Source organism: Pseudochaenichthys georgianus, chromosome 15 (assembly GCF_902827115.2).
Source record: "Pseudochaenichthys georgianus chromosome 15, fPseGeo1.2, whole genome shotgun sequence".
In the NCBI taxonomy this organism is placed as follows: Eukaryota; Metazoa; Chordata; class Actinopteri; order Perciformes; family Channichthyidae; genus Pseudochaenichthys; species Pseudochaenichthys georgianus.
Genome location: NC_047517.1, coordinates 5,546,287 through 5,565,128, shown reverse-complemented (window position 1 = coordinate 5,565,128; position 18,842 = coordinate 5,546,287). Strand labels below are relative to the sequence as shown.

Genomic DNA, 18,842 nt, shown 5'->3' with positions numbered 1-18,842 from the left:
CAACGAAAGTCTTCTGTTTCAGCTCTCCACACCAAAATATTAAGAAACTATACATACAAACAAAGAAGTCAGATAAAAATAGCATATATCATTTTTTTTTTTTAACATAACCCGACATTAATAAAATCCTGTCCCAAAAGTGCATGATGTGCTGCATGATAAAAACTAAATAAGATATATGAACAGCAAGGGAGAGTAGTGTGTACAAATATATAAATATGCATAAGAATATTTAGATTACTGAGCAGACGGGGAAAAAAGCTGGAGCACAATATCGTGTGTGCAGGCACCCCTGAAGTCACCCCCAACAAAGAGAGCTGCTTCAGGAAAAACAACTGACGGGCTTCAGCGAGCAGGATGTGTGTGTGTGTTTGCACAGTAATAATTAGTCTCCCTGCACTAGCATTGTTTAAATAAGGTGACCGTTTGTTTGCTTGCGTTTTTTCTTATAAACTTGATGTATGAATTTAATTTATCCATCCAAATGTATCTAATTTGTTGTGTTTGTGTGTTTTATAAAACTAAATAATTAGAATCAGAATTTCAGTAATATATATTGTAAATACTTCCTGTTTAGTGTCTGGTTCTCTACTCTAAAGCTACACATGGGGTTGTCCCATATCTCCATTCTGTCTCCTGAGTGTACTGTTTAAACTAATAAAATGTAGTTAGTTAGGTATTGGGTTGTGATTTTATGGTGTGTACTTTGGTGATGCTCACAGCTTGTGTGTTTGTGTGTGTGTAGGATTGTGGATAACATGCCTGTGACCTGGTGCTACGATGTTGAAGACGAGCAGAAGTTCTGTAATCCTGGTTTCCCTATTGGCTGTTACGTCACAGAGGCAGGTCGACCCAAAGACGCCTGCATAGTCAATGTGAGTGAGTCACACATGGACACAAACAAAACCAGTCCAATTGTCATTAATAAACAATATTTACAACGGCCAGTTATTCATAGTATTTAAATGTATTGTATAGAAAATGATTAGACAGTGGAATCTGATACATCAACATTAGTGAGATGTTGACACTGTTTGCCAATTACTATAGGATTTTTGGGGTTTTAAGGCCCTATGCATAGAATTGATGTGAGTATAGCATCTTCCAAATTTGTTTTAATGGCACATGTTTTTGATTTAAAAAAAAACAAAACAACACAAAGTCCCTTTTTTGATATTAGCTTTTCAGTCTCAATCTCAGAAGTCAGAATGGTTCATATCATACACACAGATGTATCTTTAATAAGTCATTACTACCCTGTCTTTGCTTTACACCTGTGTGTCTTGGTTTTGTTTTCCAGCCTAACTTTAATGAAAAGGATGCGTTCTACATCTTTAACCACGTGGACATCACCATCCATTACCACATCGTAGAGCATGAGCAGCTGGGAGCTCGGCTGGTTGCTGCCAAGATTGAACCCAAAAGGTAATGCAGTTTTAGATAAGTACATTGGCAAGTAGTCATTGTGCAGATTGGTCCATTTCAGAATAATATATAAGATATGTTTTATAATGATTGATCATGAAAGTGTTCTCAAGGCTGGTAAAGGTGCAGCTAGTTTGAATGCCTTTGTAGACTGCAGGGTAGCTGGTGAATTTACTCCAGGTGGACCTCCGGATAACTCAGTGGTTTGAGCTGGCTTCCCTTATGCGTAAACCGCTGCCTAGTGAGTCGGTTCGAATCCCGAGCTGGCCGAACATTCAGGCAATGTCATCCCCAATGTCATCTCCTTTCAACTTAAAACATCTCTAATAAAAGCCCTCTCTGGTTAAAAAAAAAAAAAAGATATGTTTTGAATATAATTATTGAAGCATTTAAAAGCTTGTAAAGGTGCCGCTAATGAATGCTGTGGAATTTAACGGCAAGTGTAACGAGAGTCTTATTGAAGTGTGTCAAGTACCTAAAGGTATTACAAAAAAATAAGAGTAAATATACACGATTAACCTCTCAATTGTAGTGGAGTAAAAGTATAACGAATGTGACCTGCTCCATCGAAATCAGTCGCATTGACCCGAAGACACATTTAGAGTTGTATACATTGTTGGAAAGGAGGAGATTCCTAGCTTTCTAATGATATCAGGATTGTTGTTGTACTCCAAATATTAAGCGAAATATGTCACATTATATAATGACTGTCACAGTCATCATTTTGAGAAATGGGGGGGGGGGGGGGGGGGGGGTGCAGGGGTACAGTGCTATTTTTTATAAGTGGGGGGTGGACCGAACATCCTTTAGGGGGGTCGTAGCCTCCTCTTGGGGGGTCCGGGGGCATGCTCCCCCGGGAAGATGTTTTTAAACATTGAAGTTGGAAGCATCACTCTGGTGCACTTTGAGAGCAACATTAACCCTTAATAGCACCTTAAAGCGGACAAAAGGCACTGGAGAACACTCATTCACACCCTTCAATGAAGCAAACTAATGCCTTAACTCACTCAAATAGTCGTTTACTTATTAAGGTGAAACGAATGTGCGTAGAGTTTTAAAGGATGCGGATAGTCTCACCTTGATTCTGGCGCATTGCTTATCGTTTTATAGATCTATTCTCATCCACCATCTTTGTTTGTGACGTAAAGAGTGTAAGAGTCACGTTTCTGAATCGGACACTCTGAGTGGATGCAGTCACAGCCAATCGGAGTCTGATTCAGAGGGTTGCCTGTCAGTTCTGTTGTTATATGTACTGAAACGAGAGCTGGTATAATTCCACGTGCGAAAACAAAATAAAATTGGAATACGTTATTTTAGTGTCTTAAAAGTAGACTGAGGTATGAAGGGTTAACGTTACATCTTAGGATAACTTTTAGTCATGTTCTGTATACATACTAACATATAAGGGTATTGACTTAGTGTGGTTACTCCATGTTTACTAGCTATAACATTAACGTCACATCACTCTTTTTCACTTCTTACTCAGTCAGCCAGAGTGCAGATCTCACCATTAGATTCACAAACCTGAAACATCCTCAATTTCTTGACTGCTGGTGATGACATTGTTGTCAGCTGCTGATACTGCTGCTGCTGCTGCAGCTTGTGGCGCCGGCTGCTTCGATGACAATAACTTTCTAATATCCATAACTGTATAGGCTATTAGCTTAAAACTCGTCAGGCACTAGGAAGGATCACTTCTTCTTCTTCAGGGCAGGCTACGCAGTACGCAGGCTAATGTCCCACAGCGGCTGCCTCTCTGGTGGACTCCGTTACTGCACATTACTCCCGAGACGTTTTCAAAAATATATATATAAATGTTTTGTTTTTTTAAATATTTTTTTTAAGTGAAACATCCGGGGCTTGAGCCCAAGTAGCCACCCCCTAGTGCCGCCACTGCACCTTACATTCATAATTTCAGCCGGAGGGAGGGGGAGCGGCGCTGCGGAAGAGCAGATTGCCGGTCATCTTCCCTTTACAAGCTTAAAGAATGTATTTATCGTGTGAGTTTGGAAATAAAAGTTTCATATTCTGAAAGCCAAGACTTTGTTTATTTAAAATCAAACAAAACACCCAAACCCCGAAAAAATTGTTTTTTTACGTAAATCCACGTTTATTTTTAAATGAGCCGTTGCGACTTCCGACTGATTTCGATAGAGCGGGTTACAAATGGAGTCCCTGAATTGTACTTGAGTACAGTACTTGACTAAATCTACCTAGTTACTTTAAACCACTGGCATTACAGTAAGTAGTATGTAGTAATATGTTTTTTTGGATGCACTCTTCTAGGTTCTAACTGCAATGTAAAAAGATCTCAATATGCAAGTGTAATAACTGGCGTGTCATTTTTTGTTGGATAACTAGTGGACTGTAACAGAAGCATTTTACTCGCTCACTCATTTGAATAATATCACAGTGTGATTCTTACTTGCTAATGTTTATCACTATTTACTGGCTTCCACGTCTTTGCTCAGCTTGGGAAAAGTCCTTAGTAAGCAGATTTGTTGCAATTGTTGTTACACCATCAGTTTGACCTTCACCATCTGTTGAACTGAGAGCTTCCTGGTGCTGCCTCTGTAACTATCAGAATGATTCTCCTCTCTCTGTTTAAATATGCAACACCAACTCTGTCCTGTGTCTTTCACTCTGCAGACAGTTTGCTCTCTGTATGACTGACTGAACTTTCATGCAATAAATCAAATAGGACAAATACGGCTCAATGGTTTCATAATTTGTTCCACCTTGGATAAATGAAAATGCCACCACATGGACTCTAATACTTTAATCACTTTGTATTTTGTCTCTTTTTCCAGCTTTCAGAGTCCTGATTGTTCCGGGGGGCCGAAGTTCCTGAAAAACAAACAGACGGGAGTGTTTGACATCAAATACACCTACAGTGTCAAATTTGTGGTCGGTACAATAAAATCCCCTTGATTTAATGCTGCATGCTGGATTTTGGAAAAGTGAAAAAACGGATCTAGCCTGTGTAGTTAAGTTGGTTAAAGACTGGACACCTACATCTATTCTCTCTCATTTTTATTCATATGCTCCACACCATATATTCTTACTCCACTTTGAAGGATCGGCCTTCTCAGCCAATATAGGCTACCAAACACCTGACAACATACACTGAGAAGAACATGTCATTTATCACAACACAAGCACATAGACCAGGGCCAATTCATTTCAGCTCAGGGGCACATACAGCCAAATCTGAAAAAGAAGGCCGGACCAGTAAAGTCATAGCATAATAACCTATCAATAACCACACCTCCAAACTGATTCCTTTGTTTTAATGCACAACCTGACATTTCTTAAGAAAAACAAGTGTAATTTCAACTTTATTATGCCTCAATTTATCATTTACACATTACATCTAACAGATCACTGTGTATCTACAAAAACATTTAGTCTCCTCTATCTGGAACTGTAAAATATAGTGTTTTGATCTAAACAACGTGTCAAGATCCAGAAATAATTTTACATTGGTTTCCACATCTGTGTAGTAATCCTAAAACACCACCATACAAACTAAAGTGGGAACTATTAAGGAAGAAGTAATCCCCCTGCCTTGTAAATGTATAAATACAAAATACAGTACAAATTGAAAATTGCAATTAATGTCTTCTGTTATTTTGACACTTGAAGTAAGGTTGCACAACACAAGATGAAATGTCTGCATAGGGAGCCAGGTTTCAATAATTGGCATCATGTTTGGTGATGTAAATTAAGCAGTGAAATGTTAACTGTGAACAAACAGTTTGAACACACACCATTGTCCTCTCACACACACACCTGTCTCTGTGGCAGCTCAGCTGAATCCTGCAGGCTCCACATCCAGCTTTGGAATTTCATTTGTCCTCGCTATAATGTTGTGCTTTGGTTTAGCATTAGATGCATTCATCTGCATTAGCGATGTCCCGATCACCTTTTTTTGCTCCCGATCCGATTCCGATCATTTGGTTTTGACAATCTGCCGATACCGATTTTTCCCGATCCGATCTTTATGCAATGCATTAAGAGAAAAAAAAGGTCACAGATAACGGCTGGTCATCCAACACGATGAATTCAGCTATCTTGGCTGTTATTGTGTTGGCCTTTTCCCTGTTCTGGGGCAGTTTCTCTTTCCTTTTAAAAGTCTCTGAAAGTGTTGGTTGTTTCAGTGCCGTTACCTGAGTGGCCGCTGTGTACTCGCCGTGTTGTTGTTGGTGTTTGTTTCTCAGGTAGCGTATTAGATTGGTCGTGTTGAACGTAGCTCTGTTCTTTCAACCACGCGGAACCTCCGCCTTGTAAACATTGCATCTGGCTGTTACACTGCCTTCGCTTTCAATTTTATAATACTTCCAAACTCCTGACATTTTCTCTGTCCCGACTCCCGAGTCACCAGCTGAACGTAGCCTCTCGTTAGCTTACTGCTACTATTAGACACTGCGCCCACTCTGTTGCCAGATTTCAGAGAAATAAGCAACCAGGTCTATGAAAACAAGCCCAAAGAAAGCAACACATACATGATGTGTAATTTTAAACCAAAACTAAGTCCTCAGGATGACTTTAAAACGTGAACATGGTCATTTTTGTTTTGTAACATTAAATAAAAAAAAATCCGATCCCCGATTTTTTTCCTCCCGATTCCGATCTTTTGAAAATCACGTGATCGGCTCCGATCCCCGATCACGTGATCGAATCGGGACATCTCTAATCTGCATACCTTATATTGTGCGTGCAGCAAAGCCTGACAGAAGGCATGAGTGAAATGATTGAATGTGTCAAACAGCAGATCTACCTTGGGGCAGGAGAGAGACATTGGCATTCCAATTAGACTGCAGATGGAACTTCCCCATATTTAGGTTAATCTAGGATTTTTTTTTTTCCTTTGCAGACTATTTACATGCACAAAAACCCATTCAACACACTACAGGAAATGCCCCCCCAAAAAATAATAGGGCTTCTTTAACATCTTGTGCACTTGTGTGTTTAGGAGGACAAGAGTATACGTTGGGCGTCTAGATGGGACTACATCCTGGAGTCGATGCCTCACACCAACATCCAGTGGTTCAGGTAAGACTGACACACACGGACCCTCATTTTGTGGCTCATATATGATGTTTTTCACAATAATTAGTTGTGGTTTTGAGCCCTTGTTGTATTCCTTCTGCCAGTATTGTTTGGAAGTTCTTTAACAACAAAAGTGGTTGACCCAAAATGAATCTGTAATACGTTTTGAGAGCCTGCAGGGACAGGTGTGGAACGGCTGACCCACGTTTTGCGAGAAAGCTAGATTTAAGATGATCTTCAGTTTGAGACGTTTATTTATCTTGCATTCACCCTTTAAATCACAGCAAAGCAGACCCTGAAACTGTATTTCAACAACAGCAGTGTCTCTTTCTAATCCATAGACACAACAGTCCCACTTCACAACAGCTTTCAGTGAAAGTAGGTTTACAGCAATGGGAAGAATTAACTCAGCCATAAATATTTAGACACCTCACCATCATGTGAAAAACATGATAGAGTCTGTCCCACCCTTTTATAATGATTCAGTCAAACCATTGCTCCACCCTGGAGTAGAGTGGTGCAGGAATGAGTCCTAAAACCTGGTCAGTCATTATCATTTCTGATTCCCTGTTCTCGAAATGAACGTGTTTTTGGTTGGATGCCTTAAATAAGGTCAGAGGTCAACAAATGTATGCTCAAGAAATCATAAAGTGGTGTTTATATTTGGAGATTATCCTGCAGAATAAAACGTTTAAGTATCATAAAGGTGTGTTTGCCGCAGATGATATTTTCTGCAGTTCTTATACACATTTTGTGCAGGGAGCCCCAAGATGGTAACTTTCAGAGCGGCCTACAAAAATATGTCATCACTGCACCATTTTATTAGCCCACAAAAAAACTTGATTTTAGTAATGATACAAAGGGTTTTACACAGGGGGTCCGCGGGGTTAAAAGTTGATACATCAATTTAGCGAAAATGAAGGGCATTTCCCAAGGTATTACATTTTGTAGCTTGTTGTCAATAAGTATATAAATTGTCCAGAGAGGTTGTATTCTACAGTCTGCCTGAATGTAGTCATGGCGTAGGTGTGTCGTGTGATTCTGTGGAGTTTATTGATGGCATCCCGTTGGGTTTGACGTCATCGGAACAGGACGTCGCACGCTCACTGCTTGATAGCGCAAAGGTCCGTTTACGCCGGTTGTTAAACAGCATCGTTATGGGGAAATGCAAGTCTGCGTCCAAGTGGTTGGAAGATAAGGAGGAAGGACAATCAATACTGTATATAGTCAATGTGAGGTGAAGTGTATCGCCAAGGTAACCGGTTAGAACTAAAAGTGGCGATGAGGTCTTAAAATGTATGGAAAGGGTCTTAAAAAAGGTCTTGAAAGGTCTTACATGTGACTTCAGGATTCCTGCATATACCCTGTAACAGCAACAACTCATTTGGCTTTGCTATGTTCCTGTCCCCAGCATCATGAACTCGTTGGTGATCGTGTTGTTCCTGTCTGGGATGGTAGCCATGATCATGCTGAGGACTCTGCATAAAGATATTGCCAGATACAATCAGATGGACTCTGTGGTGAGTAGTACCAGTGGGGGTGTGGTAGCCATTCACAGCACAATGCTCATGTACCTGCACTATAACCTGCACCTGTAACCCTGCTCACATATCTGTATCAGGGTTTCCGTTAGCCGGTAATTACCGGTTTTTAGCTGGTAAAATGTATTAAAAACCGGTAAATTCAAAACCTGACGGTCAAAATGTCTGGTAATAATTAGGGAGGCTCCGATCGATCGGCCGCCGGTCATTATCGGCCGATATTCACTCTTAATAGTTTGATCGGTGCTCTCTATAAAGGCCGATCAGGAGAGCTGGATCTGATCGATATGGACATAAACGCGAGTGAAGTGTAACCGGAGCGAGAGAGAGATCAGATCAGCTGCTGAGTCTGACCGAGACACGCAGCTCTGCAGAATCACCTGAAGCCCCGCCCTCTGTTTAGCGAGCTGCAGGAGCTGCATGAGAAACTTACGGGCTGTCAGGAGAGAGAGGGAGGGAGGGAGGGAGAGGATCCGTTTCTCCCGTGTTATTATTCAAATGTAATGTAAACTTTTGAATAATGTACGTCATCTACTACAAATAGTTTGTTTGAATGTAATAATTATGTTGTTTGTTGTTTGTGGAATCATTTATTGAAAAATGAATCTGAATTTTTCGATCTGTTACGATTATAAACTGAAGCAATATAAAAATGAGCCCCGTGAACTGAGTTTTAAGCAGAAGCATATCTGCTCATAGTCCGGTAATTACCTGCTAACGGAAACTCTGCGACACAACTCTTATTATTATTATTATTGAAATATGACCGGTAACTTTCAAATTTGTCCGGTAAAATAAATTCTGCCCGGACATTTGACCGGCGAGAAAAAATCCTAGCGGAAACCCTGATCTGTATATATGTACATTCACAGTCAGAGTTTAACTCATGTCTTTTTTGTTATTTCTATTCATACTGTTAAAACATGTTTTTTACGTTATTCTTTTTATCCCTGTGTATATTATTCTGTTGCTGCTTACACCTACGGGGGGATCAATGAAGGTCCACCTTAACTCTCTTCTCTTGTGTTCTGCAGGAGGATGCTCAGGAGGAGTTTGGATGGAAGTTGGTCCATGGAGATGTTTTCCGACCTCCAAGGAAGGGAATGCTGCTGTCGGTTTTCCTCGGCTCTGGAACCCAGATCTTCATCATGACCTTCATAACCTTGTGTATGTCTTTTTATGTATATTACCTTACCGATTGTCTAGTAGAATTGAAAACAAATCATATTAATCGCAGTACAGTGGTAAACGGTTATAAAGAAATCCCCACTTTACACATAAAGAGGCCCTATAATGCTTTTTCTCTTTCCTGTAGTGTTCGATAGGTTTTAGTGCATGTAAATGGTCTGCAAAGGCTCAAATCCCTGTTACCTCCAGAACACCCCAACCACCCCCTAATATGAACCTGAAAAGGGGGATAATAGGATCCCTTTAAACAAAAAATATAGCAACTATTATTAGCTTACCCCAGATATCTGTATTACTTTTTATCTTTGATAGGTTGACAATAACTGTCAGTAAAAGGAAGGTCGCAGATATGTTTCAGGTCATTTAAAAACTGTAAATGAGCACGTTTAAGTTTATTTCTAGACTGAAAAATGTCCCACTGAGTACATGCCTTGGTCCCAATTGTTTTATTGACTTGGTTGAGTGTTCAGCTGAAATATGAGCGGATGCCCTGACCTCTACTGTATAACTGACTCACTTCCTGTATCGTGTAATAATGCTCTTTGTCCCCTCTGCAGTCTTCGCCTGTCTGGGGTTCCTCTCTCCAGCAAACCGAGGCGCTCTGATGACCTGTGCTGTGGTTCTCTGGGTTCTCCTGGGAACTCCTGCTGGATATGTGGCTGCTCGCCTCTACAAATGTAAGTGAGAGAGGAAGTGTTTCAGGAGAAAGAAATCCCATGTAGGGCTGCAGTTATTGACCATTTCATAATACAGTTGGGTTAATGTCTTCAATTTTTTTCCTTTTTTTATTTATATTCGGTCAACATGCTTTTTTTATTTGCCATGTCAGCTTTTGGAGGAGAGAAGTGGAAGACCAACGTCCTGCTGACAGCCTTCCTCTGCCCTGGGTGAGACAACACACATGAGAAAAGAAAAGACTCAGCACCTGATCCTGTCCTTCATTAATCATAAATATCTCCCCCCCCCCCCCCCCCCCATCTCTGCAGGGTGGTGTTTGCAGATTTCTTTGTAATGAACCTGATCCTCTGGGGGGAAGGGTCTTCAGCAGCCATGCCATTTGGGACCCTGGTAGCCATATTGGCTCTTTGGTTCTGTATCTCAGTGCCACTCACATTTCTAGGCGCATACTTTGGCTTCAAGAAGGCAGTAAGTGAACATCCAATCATTCCTGATACATTTTTCTAATTGCGGTCATACTGTATACCCACAACAGCCCCTGGTAGAACACCACACACACAGACTGTAATATGCCTGATGGGAAATAACCCACATTAATATAAAACGTTGTGCCCTTGTTTCAATTTTTTTTTTAAATGTATTTACAATCTGCAAACATTACCGGCCACTTCAATATTTGTATATGGTCACTTTAAAACATATATTCTGCACCTATCTGAATGTTTGATTCTCTCTCTTGTGACTGGTGTTTTCAGGGTATTGAACACCCCGTGCGGACCAATCAGATTCCTCGTCAGGTCCCAGAGCAGTCCTTCTACACGAAGCCTCTCCCTGGTATCATCATGGGGGGCATCCTGCCTTTTGGATGTATATTTATTCAGCTCTTCTTCATACTAAACTCCATATGGTGAGAATGAAGGAAAAGACTTATGGCATGGAATACATCTTGAGGGGTCGTTTTTGATACTCAATTGTGTGTATGTATATTTAAAGGGGACCTAATATGCAAAATGCACTTTTTGATGTATTTTATACATAAATATGTGTCCCCTGTGTATAAGGAGACTCACAAAGTTTCAGAAAATACAACCCTCTCTTTTCCTCCTTACCCACATCTCTAAAAAAACAAAAACAAAACGGGAGTGCAAACGAGCAGATCCAGGATTTGGCTCCTATGACGTCATTGGTCAAATGTGGCACACGTGACACGTCCCAACCTGTCGTCTCTGTCTACAGTCGTCTAGCTGAACTGAACCCCCTCCCCAGCTGTGTGTCTGTGTATTCAGCAGGATGTCTGCAGGAGGAACTTGGAGTAAAGTTGTTATATATAATACATATAATGGCACTGTTCTCGAAGTAAACACTTAAAGATCAAATGCAACGATTTTTTTATAATTGCCAGTAAAATCGAAATCATATAGCTACAACACTATCTAAGATATTGCAGTATTAAAATCGGAGATAATATGCGTCTGGCAATGCGCAATATTTATTTTGTTCAACCCCCAACACCAAGTCCGACGATTTATTTCTCAGCCGCTTGTCTCCGCAAGATGGCGTCGCGTGACGTCAGAGTGTACAAACATATTTCCACCTGGCTTATCTCTCACAGCTGCTTCCGCCGATAGTACAACTTAGTTTCGTTATCATGTCTGATTCTGAGTAGACTATAGACTAAAAGCTTTAGGAATCCAAACTATAACATATAATAAGTACCCTGTATCAAGATTGATGCAAAACAAGTGAAATTTGACCTTTTTAGAGAGGTTTAGAAAAATAAAGTCCAGGCGACCTCTGGGTAATTTGGGAACCATCAGTTCCATTTGAACTTTTTCACTGTAAAAATCATTTTATTACTTTGAATTATCACTATAGGTATTCATTCCATCCAAATACAACTGTTGTGAAAAAAAACAAAAACATACTATCTTCTTAGCCCCATGGACCCGAAATCGCGTCATTTGCAGGAAACGACGTCTAAGGAACCTTAACATTTAATAAACTATGAATATTTTATATCCATATAACGGGAAAAAACTCATTTAACTGATCTTTTTCATTTTTTTTTTTTTAAAACAATGCTAACAGTGAGCCTCTGAATTAGCCCCAAGCGAAAAATGCTAACCTATTACTGCATTACTGAGTTTTGTATCAATAAAAAGCTTTAGTAAGCATGCTAACACTCAGAGCTAACGCTGTACTGGAGAGAATATGTGTAACGTAATGTCCTTGCGGTAAACCCTGAGAGAGAGAGAAACGTTTGAGCTCCATACTGTTTCAGAAATAAAGCTTGAAGTGGTTGGCATTTAATCACGGCAGCGTTTAGCTGAGTTTCTCCCGGTAGAAAACTCTCTTAGCCGGGAAACGCTGCGTGATGCTACAAAGGGGCGTGGCTAGCAGCAGCTGTTCCATTTAAAGCTACGTTCACAGAATCAGCCTGTTTGGAACAGGGCTGGAATAGAGAAGTATGAGGCATGGCTACAATGGGTGATCTTTTTGGCATTTTAAGCAAAAAGCTTCTCAGGCATGTCTTGTATAGGTATTAGGGGTGTAACGGTACACGTACCCGTACCGAAATTATTCGTTACGGGCCCTTCGGTTCGGTACACGTGTGTACCGAAGTGTACCGAACGCATATAACGTTAAACGTAAAAAAATGAGAACGTGAACAACTTCTTGGAAGCATTCTCAGGTGCTGCGTCGCAGCATTCAGAGTAATTTGCTCCCAATGTGTTCAACGCGTCATAGAGCGAGCAAGTCATTTCATTGGACGAGCTGGACAGAGGGATGCGTTCAAATGTTGTCAGTAATTTGAGGAACTGTCGAAATGGCGAACGCAGATAAAGTTGAGCTCGAAAATCCTCCAGCATCATTGAAGTCTCCGGTTTGGGAACATTTTGGTTTCGCAGTTACGTACAAGGATGACGGACAAAGACAGGTGGACCGAACCAAAGCTGTTTGTCGGCATTGTTCAACTAACATTGGTTACGCGGCTGGCAATACATCAAACTTGCACACTCATTTGAAAAGGCATCACCCAAACGTGAATATCACCGGTACCAAAAGACTGAAGTGCAAACCCAACTCCCACTAGCATTTAAGCCTCCACCACTCGCAGAAACTTCAGACCGAGCCAAAGCTATTACAAACGGCAAATATCCTTATGTTGCCATGTTAGCAAAGCGCTACCTGGCTGTATCTGCTACCTCTGTCCCTAGCGAGAAGGTTTTCTCCACAGCAGGAGACATTGCTAGTGCCAGCAGATCTCCCCTTTCGGCAAGCAATGTGGACAAGTACATTTTTCTTTAAAACAACATGAAAATACAATGACAAGCAAGTCATAATGTCAAACTGGCTGCTTAGATACTAGTACAGTACAGTTCAAATACAGATTATTTCAGTTAATCGAAAAGCTGCACCTTAATGTTTATGTTATTATATTTTATATTTATTTGAGTGAATATTCATAGTTTAATAATAATTAAAAACCCAAAACTAATAGTTTATGTTTTGTGAGTACTAGTACAGTAAAGTTCAAATATAGATTATTTCAGTTCATCGAAATGCTGCACCTTAATGTTTATTTTATTATATTTTGTATTTATTTGAGTGAATACATTATTCAGTTTAATAATCATTTAAAAAAAATATGTTATGTTTTGTGATAATTTTTTCTGCTGTACCGAACCGAACCGTGACCTAAAAACCGAGGTACGTACCGAACCGAAATGTTTGTGAACCGTTGCACCCCTAATAGGTATGGCCCTACAATATATGTTTCAAATATAGCATAATAGGTCCCCTTTAAGTATGTGGCTTACTGTTCACTCTATTCGGAGCTGTGGGGAGTCTGTAAAGGGTGACTCACAATCTGAAGCCTCAATACATTAACATGTAATAATAAAAAGACATTCTACATATAAAAAGTAGGAAGCAAGATTATGCAACTGCACAAGCTTTTTCTCATCTTGAATATTTAGAATGAGTATGACAAATATAACAGAATATGATCAAAAATACAAACATTGTTACATGTGTCTTTAAAACAAACTTTGCCCATACTCGTGTTCTATGATGTAATGGGACATTTATTTATTCGTTTTGAACTACATTGTAATGAAATATATTTTATCAGTGGAACTGTATACATGACTGGAAATGACCTGGCTTTTCATTCAACTCTGACAGTAGATGTAAACCCTGAAATTCTGATAGGAGGCAGGGGACTTTTGAGCCATGTCATAATGAACCCACCACAGAGGAAAGGCCTCAAGACAATGATCTGAAACCACAAAGGCAGCACAGTGACGATACCATGCAGTGATGTGTTTACTGGTTTGTACTGACTGTAGTAATCTGCGCTGTCCTGCAGGTCCCATCAGATGTACTACATGTTCGGCTTCCTCTTCCTCGTCTTCATCATCCTGGTCATCACTTGCTCTGAGGCCACCATCCTTCTCTGCTACTTCCACCTCTGTGCTGAGGTAAGCTGCAGATCAATGACACACAGAAATATCATTATCATCTTCAGGGATGATATTAATACTGATGTTTGTTTAAACAAATCTATTGAGTGTGACCAGTGTTTTATTGCAGATTGTACCATCATGGAATGAATGGAGCCCCTTTAGGCCCAGGAGCTTCAGACAGGATGTCTTCATATTAGATTAGATTAATTATTCCTCATTTTGAAAATGTTTTGTTACAGCAGCTTAAATAAACAGGTAACATATACATGTCATCAGGAGAAGATAGATGTCTATAGAGGATTTTGATCAAATAAATATACAATATACAGTAATTTGCTATTCACTATAATACACCAACCTTCCACCAACAAAAAATATAAACATAGGATTCTAAATACATTATACAAGTGTACAAAGTAGTTGCAGTTTTAAATGACTATTTAAATGCAATAAGTCACATTGTGAGAACAAAATAATTGAATGAATGAAATAGAAACTTAATTTTGTACTGTGATTGAACTCAGCAGCTGTACGGCTCTGTATGACGGGGCCACTCACTCCTCCACTCTTCCAGTCAGGGTCTTCATTTACTAAACGGCGTTTCTCCCCCCCTCCTCTCTGCTGTGCCCCCTCAGGACTATCACTGGCAGTGGCGCTCCTTCCTGACCAGCGGCTTCACGGCGGTATACTTCCTGATCTACGCCATCCACTACTTCTTCTCCAAGCTGCAGATCACGGGGCTGGCCAGCACCATCCTGTACTTCGGATACACCATGATCATGGCCCTCATCTTCTTCTTGTTCACTGGTGGGTGTCATACAAACAAGGCAATGAGGGGATTGATGTAGCAGCAGCACGCAACAATCATGAGTGTTTTTGGGGGTTAAACATTTGTTCTCTTCTGTTTTATTACTGATGGAATGTTTCGATCAATCATCATGTCTTGACTGATAAAACAGTATCTGAAGGCAGAGGATATCAAGTCTAATGTATATGTTGGTACTGGATTCAATTCCAGAACTAAAGTAGATGACAGAGCAGTGGTATGGCTGGAAGCTAATATGATTAACGAGTTGTTCCCATCTGATTAATATACAGCTCTGGAAAAAATTAAGAAACATCCCAAACATTTTCTTAAATCTCAATCTCTACATGTATGGCAGCCATTCCATTCCAATGTCTGTTCAATTCCAACACAGTAGTTGACAGTAGTTTATAGAACAAAATAAAACAATCTTTTATTTGACTCAAACACATAGCTATAGCGAGTAAAACCAGAGAAACTGATAATGCTGCAGGGGTCTCTTCATTTTTTCAAGAGCTGTATGTAGCAATGAACCTATAGAGTTACATCTCACTGCCAACGAAACCAGAATGTAGATGCTAAATAAAGAAATAAAACAGAAATACAAACTCAAGATTAAACTGCTAATCTTACGCAGGAAAAATGTCCAGGAAAGAGTGTCCTTAACGTTGGTTTATTTTGTAGTATTCCAATAATACAATACCTAAAGAACCATGGCTCCCCATGTGGATTCTCCGATGGTTTCCCTGGTAACAAACCTTGGCCAATCTGATTCGCCAATCAAACCTCCTGTCTCCAATATATAATAATCACCAGGTGAAACCACCTTCAAAATAAAAGCATAACGAATTACTTTGACTAAAATAATTACAATAAATAATGATTAATTTCATATAAACAAAAACAGCTAGAAAATAAAGGTTTAATTATTAAATAAAATGATTCAATGTGTTTCATTTCTCTGTTCTCAGGCTCCATCGGCTTCTTCGCCTGCTTCTGGTTTGTCACCAAGATCTACAGTGTGGTCAAAGTGGACTGAAGGACACACACACACACGCACGCATGCACACACACGCACGCACGCATGCACACACACACACGCATGCGCGCACACACACACACACACACACACACACACACACACACACACACACAGAGACTGTACATGTCTGGAGGTTGCTTTTTCCCATGAACCTCTGGAACATTGAACATTTCCCTTCACCCTCCTTTTCAAGCAGAGACACTCTGCTGCCGACGTCTCTCTGTGTGCCTAAACTGTTTTTTTTTTGTGTGAACATGTGTACTCTGGGTTGTAATTTTGAACATACTTCCTGTATCTGCCTATAATCTGAATGAAACTAATCATAACTCTACACGCGTGTTCCCAGAATCTTACTCACCACAGAGGGCAGTGAGACACTTCATGTTAGGTTGGTCCCATCATCCATGCACTCTGAGTTAAACATGTAGAGATCGGTAGTGAGACAAATAAAGCTGAGGGTCTGCTTCTTAACAAACATGTTCACACGTGTGAAATGTGCGCCTGTCTCTGAATTGTGGGCAAAGATTTGCACAGTCTTGTCCAGGATGTATTCAGTTCTGAGAAAAAAAGATTCTGCAAAGGCCTTGAAAATAAAATGGCGACAGTTTGAAAGCTTCCTTATAAAAACAATCCAAGTAAGTATTATACTCCTGATCTGACAGAAAGCCAGTCCCACTTTGGGAAACTGAGGATACACCCCCGGCCTGTTCCCCAGGGTCTACCTGTGGTTACCTCGGGGAAGCAGTGGTTCCATCCGCTCCCCAGCGAGGTCCCGCTCAGCTTCAGTACTATCTCCATGTGTGTTCAGTGTGCTAGGAGCAAGGAATGATGTGATGCACCAGAACAAACCCGTCTGTGTGAGTTTCACTTCATGTGGTTTGTTCCCAAGCTCAGTCGGGGGGTGTCTACCTCTTTAGTTAAGGGTCACAAATGTTACCTCAACCAGTGGTTAGACACTCATTAAGCTAAAGCTGTAGAGTTTAGAAAATCATTTGAGAACTGTGTGTCACCAGATTTAAGAAAAGCAACTTTAAACTCTGAGCTTGAATTCATCACCTGGTGAAAGGATGGCCCCTCCCTCCCCATCAGTACCCACACATTATCAAACTTCAACAAGTCGGCAATACATTTTTCCACTTTGCTGTGAGAGTTCAAACGGTTTAAAGATCTGACCACCAGCTGACTGACTGCTTACTCATGTATTTTCAGCTCATGTCAGTTTCTGAGTGTCAGTTAGACTGCTCGGTGTATAAAGTGATTCAGTCAAATGAGTCGGAGGCTTCACGATGACCTGTTTAGCTCTGGCTTTTTCAACATTTCTTGTAAATAACAATCCAATACGTACTGTATGATGTTTTCACATGATATATTCCTAAAGCCAAAGAGAAGCATGGATTCATTCATTCTCTTTGTAGTTCAATTAGGAATCCTAGATTAAACCTGGTTGAGTTGTTTTGGTGTGTCTGTTTCTGACTTAATAACCCCATTCCCGGTATCAAGATGGAGACGTTATGAAAACATGGAGTTAGAGCAGGATGATGGCACCAGGGACTGGACAGTAATGCTGGGTTTATATATTCCTGTAATATCTCTGTCATCAACGCTCCATTTGAACTCCTGACTGGTCTATAATGCGGCTTTCACACCAGCGCTTTTCAGGCTCTAGCTCCGAGCCGGAGCTGAAAAGGCGCTGGTGTGAAAGGGGCATAAGAGAACAATTCTAAAGGTGGTTCTCACACAGTGTATTCTAATGAGCCTGTGTGTGACAGGAAGTGGAGCTACATCTGAAGGTCTTGTTGAATGACAGTTTGTCTTGTGTGTGTGCACGCTCTGAAGAAGTGAGATGTCTTTTGATTATCTGGCCTAGTGCTTCAGACTGGCTGTTACATGTGATTTAGCTAACACTTACATACACTTCATTACCGTAGAGCAGGGGTGTCGAACTCAATTTCATCTCCAGCCACATTAGCATCCTGGTTGCACTCAAAGGGCCAGTTTTATATATAAGACTATATAAAATAATGTATTATATTACATGATTGCCTCTGCATTGGATTATTATCGGATAGGGTAATAACTTCATAATTAACTACGTCTGAAAGCAGAGGTCTAGGGCAAATAATTGGAAGTCTCTTCAGTGAGCATTTGACAAAATGATAAAAAAGAAAGGCAAATTCTGGGGAAAAAAGTCAAAATAAAAGAAGCATAAATGACATTTTGAAAAATAAAGTGAAATTTTTAGAGAAAAAGTCAGATTCTAAGAAATGAATATTTTGAAGATAGTAATAGTAAAATTCTGAGAAAAAAGGCTAATTTGAGATGTATTGTGGGACATGTAGTTTATGGGCTATGTGCTTCTGTAAATCGGCATGTAACCGTATAATAAACAAATTATGTTCTTTGCTAGCTCTAGTGGGCCACAGAAAATGAAGTCACGGCCGGATTTGGCCCCCCTGCCGTAGAGTATGGAGCAGTTTGGGGTTCAGTATCCAGCTGAGGACACATTGACTGCAGGGGCAGGGGATCAGACCACTGACCCTCTGATTGCTAGGCTCCCACTTCCCCCTGAGCCACAGCAGCATGGTCATATGTGACCTGGCTGGTCTACCTGCATGTGCGATCCGACCTCTGCAGCTCATCCA

The 18,842-nt window shown here is 40.4% G+C and overlaps 1 protein-coding gene across 1 annotated transcript in view; it reads left to right on the top strand.

Annotated features, from left to right (window-relative positions):
- tm9sf2 (transmembrane 9 superfamily member 2) overlaps positions 1–17,653 on the top strand; it is a 29,040-nt gene extending 11,387 nt beyond the window's left edge. Inside the window, exons 5-17 of the mRNA XM_034100699.2 lie at positions 746–875; positions 1,301–1,425; positions 4,236–4,332; positions 6,401–6,480; positions 7,889–7,997; positions 9,053–9,185; positions 9,764–9,883; positions 10,036–10,093; positions 10,193–10,352; positions 10,640–10,791; positions 14,257–14,368; positions 14,989–15,160; positions 16,130–17,653. Coding sequence (XP_033956590.1) covers positions 746–875; positions 1,301–1,425; positions 4,236–4,332; positions 6,401–6,480; positions 7,889–7,997; positions 9,053–9,185; positions 9,764–9,883; positions 10,036–10,093; positions 10,193–10,352; positions 10,640–10,791; positions 14,257–14,368; positions 14,989–15,160; positions 16,130–16,197 — 1,516 coding nt within the window. The 3' untranslated portion in view covers positions 16,198–17,653. The remainder of the gene's footprint in view (positions 1–745; positions 876–1,300; positions 1,426–4,235; positions 4,333–6,400; positions 6,481–7,888; positions 7,998–9,052; positions 9,186–9,763; positions 9,884–10,035; positions 10,094–10,192; positions 10,353–10,639; positions 10,792–14,256; positions 14,369–14,988; positions 15,161–16,129) is intronic.
- The last annotated feature ends 1,189 nt before the right edge of the window (positions 17,654–18,842 follow it).